General features: G+C 34.7%; 1 protein-coding gene across 1 annotated transcript; it reads left to right on the top strand.

The window, feature by feature from the left end:
• Positions 1–599: 599 nt before the first annotated feature.
• Positions 600–2,894, top strand: THNSL1 (threonine synthase like 1; the record flags this gene model as incomplete). The annotated part of the gene is made up of 1 exon (XM_084254327.1): positions 600–2,894. The coding sequence occupies exon 1, from the start codon at positions 663–665 to the stop codon at positions 2,892–2,894; it is 2,232 nt and encodes a 743-aa protein (XP_084110453.1). The 5' UTR covers positions 600–662.
• Positions 2,895–3,951: the final 1,057 nt, after the last annotated feature.

Genomic DNA, 3,951 nt, shown 5'->3' with positions numbered 1-3,951 from the left:
ACACACACCTTTGCCCTAAAGTTTGGAAAAGTATTCAAGCATTTTGTAAGCAAATGTCATTTCATTGTGGTTTCCTAGTATGAATACTATAAGAAATTTATGAGTAACATAATAGTCTATAAGCATGTTCTTATAACTAAGACGAAATGAAATATATAGACTACTTAACTTTTTAAATTGCAAATAAGTAGCATTCCAACTCCAAATAATCTTTATTTCAGTGGGTCATAAATCAGGAAGCCATGAAATAGTTTTCATGATAGAAAAATACAAATTTTATTTAGTATTTTTATAAAAGTACCTATAAAATAGTGCTTTCTAAATAAAATTTCTATTTATAGTTAGACATATTAGAGTTTTGATTATTCAGTATCTCGAGACTTGAAAAGATTAAAAGTATAATATGTCATATATAGGACTTTGGGTTGGAATACATTTTTAAATGTGCTCTGCATTTGGAAAAATTTTTAACAGTTTATTTTTTTTATTTTATAACAGTTTAATTTTATAACAGTTTATATACTGTACGCATGGTTATATTCAGTCCTATCAAGATTTTAAGTTTGTTGAAATCGGTAACCAGATCTCCTTTTTTGTCTTTATGTTTTCAAAAGGGCTAAAGCCAGTTTTTAGGTTGGCTTGGGCAGAAAAGTGGAAAGAGAATGCTTCACTTTAACCGATGTCAGCACCTGAAACAAATAACCGAGAAATGTTTTTCTAGTATACATTTTAAAACGGATAAACGTGCACAGCTATTTCTTTCAAGAACCTTTGCACTTGCAGAATTAAGGAAGTCATGGCACTCTTCCCACTCTCTTGTTGGAGACAAAAATATTATCCTGATGGGACCTCCTGGTGCTGGGAAAACAACAGTAGGCAGAATAATAGGTCAGAAACTAGGTTGTTGTGTCATAGATGTGGATGATGATATCCTTGAAAAAACCTGGAATATGAGTGTGTCTGAAAAATTACAGGATGTTGGTAATGAGCAATTTTTAGAAGAGGAAGGAAAAGCTGTGTTAAACTTCTCTGCATCTGGAAGTGTGATTTCCCTTACTGGGTCCAATCCAATGCATGATGCTAGCATGTGGCATCTGAAGAAAAATGGAATAATTGTATACCTGGATGTACCTCTAATAGAGATAGTTAATCGTCTAGAATTAATGAAAACAGATAGGATTGTAGGTCAGAATTTTGGAACATCTATGAAAGACTTACTTAAATTTAGAAGTCGGTATTATAAAAAGTGGTATGATGCTCGTGTGTTTTGTGAAAGTGGGGCTTCCCCAGAGAAGATAGCTGACAAAGTGCTTGCTGTGGTTAAAAGATACCAAGATGTGGACTCAGAAACATTCATATCAACGAGACATATTTGGACTAAAGACAGTAAACAGAAGATTTCAACAAAATTCTTCAGTGAAGCTGTGATTGAGGGCTTAGCTTCTGATGGTGGACTCTTTGTTCCTGAAAAGGAGTTTCCAAAATTAAACTCTGGGGAGTGGAAAAGCCTAGTAGGGGCAACTTACATAGAGAGAGCACAGATACTACTGGAAAAGTGCATCCATCCTGCTGATATACCTGCTGCCAGACTGGGAGAAATGATTGAAATTGCTTATGGGGAAAACTTTGCCTGCTCAAAAATTGCCCCTGTCAGGCACCTTTCAGGCAACCAATTCATCCTTGAACTGTTTCATGGACCAACAGGATCATTTAAAGATTTGTCCTTACAGCTTATGCCTCACCTTTTTGCACACTGTATTCCACCAACTTGCAATTATATGATACTTGTTGCTACTTCTGGAGACACAGGGAGTGCAGTCTTAAATGGTTTTAGTAGACTTAATAAGACTGACAAGCAAAGAATAGCAGTGGCCACATTTTTCCCTGAGAATGGAGTAAGTGATTTTCAAAAAGCACAGATAATTGGCAGTCAGAAAGACAATGGATGGGCAGTGGGTGTCAAGGCAGATTTTGATTTTTGTCAGACAGCTATAAAAGGAATCTTTAAGGATTCTGACTTTACTGGCTTTCTTACTATGGAATATGGAACAATCTTAAGTTCAGCTAATTCTATAAACTGGGGCCGATTGCTTCCCCAAGTAGTTTATCATGCTTCTGCATATCTTGATCTTGTCAGCCAAGGATTTATTTCTTTTGGAAGCCCAGTTGATGTCTGTATTCCCACAGGAAACTTTGGTAACATTTTAGCAGCAGTGTATGCCAAAATTATGGGAATCCCTATTCGAAAATTTATTTGTGCCTCTAATCAGAATCACGTTTTGACTGATTTTATAAAAACAGGACATTATGATCTAAGGCAAAGAAAATTAGCACAAACCTTTTCACCATCAATCGATATTCTCAAATCATCAAATCTGGAACGACATTTACACTTAATGGCCGATAGAGATGGGGAACTAATGACCAAATTATTTAATCAGTTAGAAGAACAATGTCACTTCCAGATAGAAAAGATTCTAGTTGAGAAACTTCAGAAGGATTTTGTAGCAGATTGGTGCTCTGAGGATGAGTGCTTGGAAGCTATTCACTCCACCTACAATACTTCAGGGTATATTTTGGATCCACACACTGCTGTTGCAAAAGTGGTTGCAGACAGAATGCAAGACAAAACTTGCCCAGTGATTATCTCATCTACAGCTCACTACTCAAAATTTGCACCTGCTATCATGCAGGCTTTAAAGATTAAAGGAATCAACGAGATTTCATCAAGCCAGCTTTATTTACTAAGTTCTTACAATGCATTGCCTCCACCACATGAGGCTTTATTAGGGAGAACAAAACAGCAAGAGAAAATGGAGTACCAGGTCTGTGCAGCTGATGTAAATGTCCTGAAGGGTCATGTGGAAAAACTAATACAAAATCAATTCATATGAAGTTTTTTGAATAAATTTTTCCCCCTGGTGATAAGCATGCAATAATAACTCACAAACATTGATTTGGGAATAGAATAGCATTGTCATTTATATGAATATCTATGTCTATGTGTAGGTCTGTTATCTTCGAAATTTCAGCAGCCTAATTTCTAGGACTGAGCATTATAACTTTACATGCTGCTTGGATCCTTAATGAAGAAGCAACAGAGTGTAGCATGGTGCACATCCTTGTACTATTGTGCTATGCTTTGCACTCGTGGGGATATATATTAGTTTCTCCCTCACTCCCACTCTGAAGTGGACCAAAATATCTTGTAATCAATATGGCAATTAATATATTTAAACATGGTTGTTAGGTTCTACATCTAGCTAGCTCTCTATTGACTGGAGAGATCACTTACCACTCAAATGGCTAATTTGTGAGGAGGAAGTCCATTTTGGACTACAATGAATTATGTGGATCCTACACCATCCAAATTAGATAAGTGCACCATTTTATTCTTCTTGAATGTTTACAATTAGTAGTGGAGACAAAAATAAAATTGTCTATTTTAAGAGAAAAAATTTCTGATATTCAGACTTTGAGAAGTCTTAATAAAATATAGTGATGGTTGTAGATAGCAGTTTTCTTACTATTTTTGAGTTCATTCTAATACAATTTGCTGTCTCTTTTTTCAGTGTCAAATTCTGTTTTTCTAACAACTAAAACCACACACAACTGATGCACCTATTTAATTTTTACTTCTTTGTCATAATAATGATTTTAACCAAGATTTGTATTTGTGAATTTACTGTTTTATTTCAAAATTAAAGATCATCACTGGATTGACCAGTTAATATAATGGACTACTCTCAACCACAAGATGGCATTCCTAGCATAATTTGTCTTTGCAGTACATTCTGGGTCATTCTCTTCCATGAGAAAATATAAGTTATAAATTATACATTACAAGTTATAAATTATAAGTACTAAAACCAAAAATTGTTTCACTCATTTTTGGAATATAAATAACCAAAGAAAACATTCATTTTTCATTGTCTTTGAATGGTTTACTTG

Source organism: Talpa europaea (genome assembly GCF_964194135.1).
Source record: "Talpa europaea genome assembly, chromosome: 14".
In the NCBI taxonomy this organism is placed as follows: Eukaryota; Metazoa; Chordata; class Mammalia; order Eulipotyphla; family Talpidae; genus Talpa; species Talpa europaea.
Note: the sequence above shows the minus strand (reverse complement) of the source record. Positions and strands in the feature narration are given on the sequence as shown.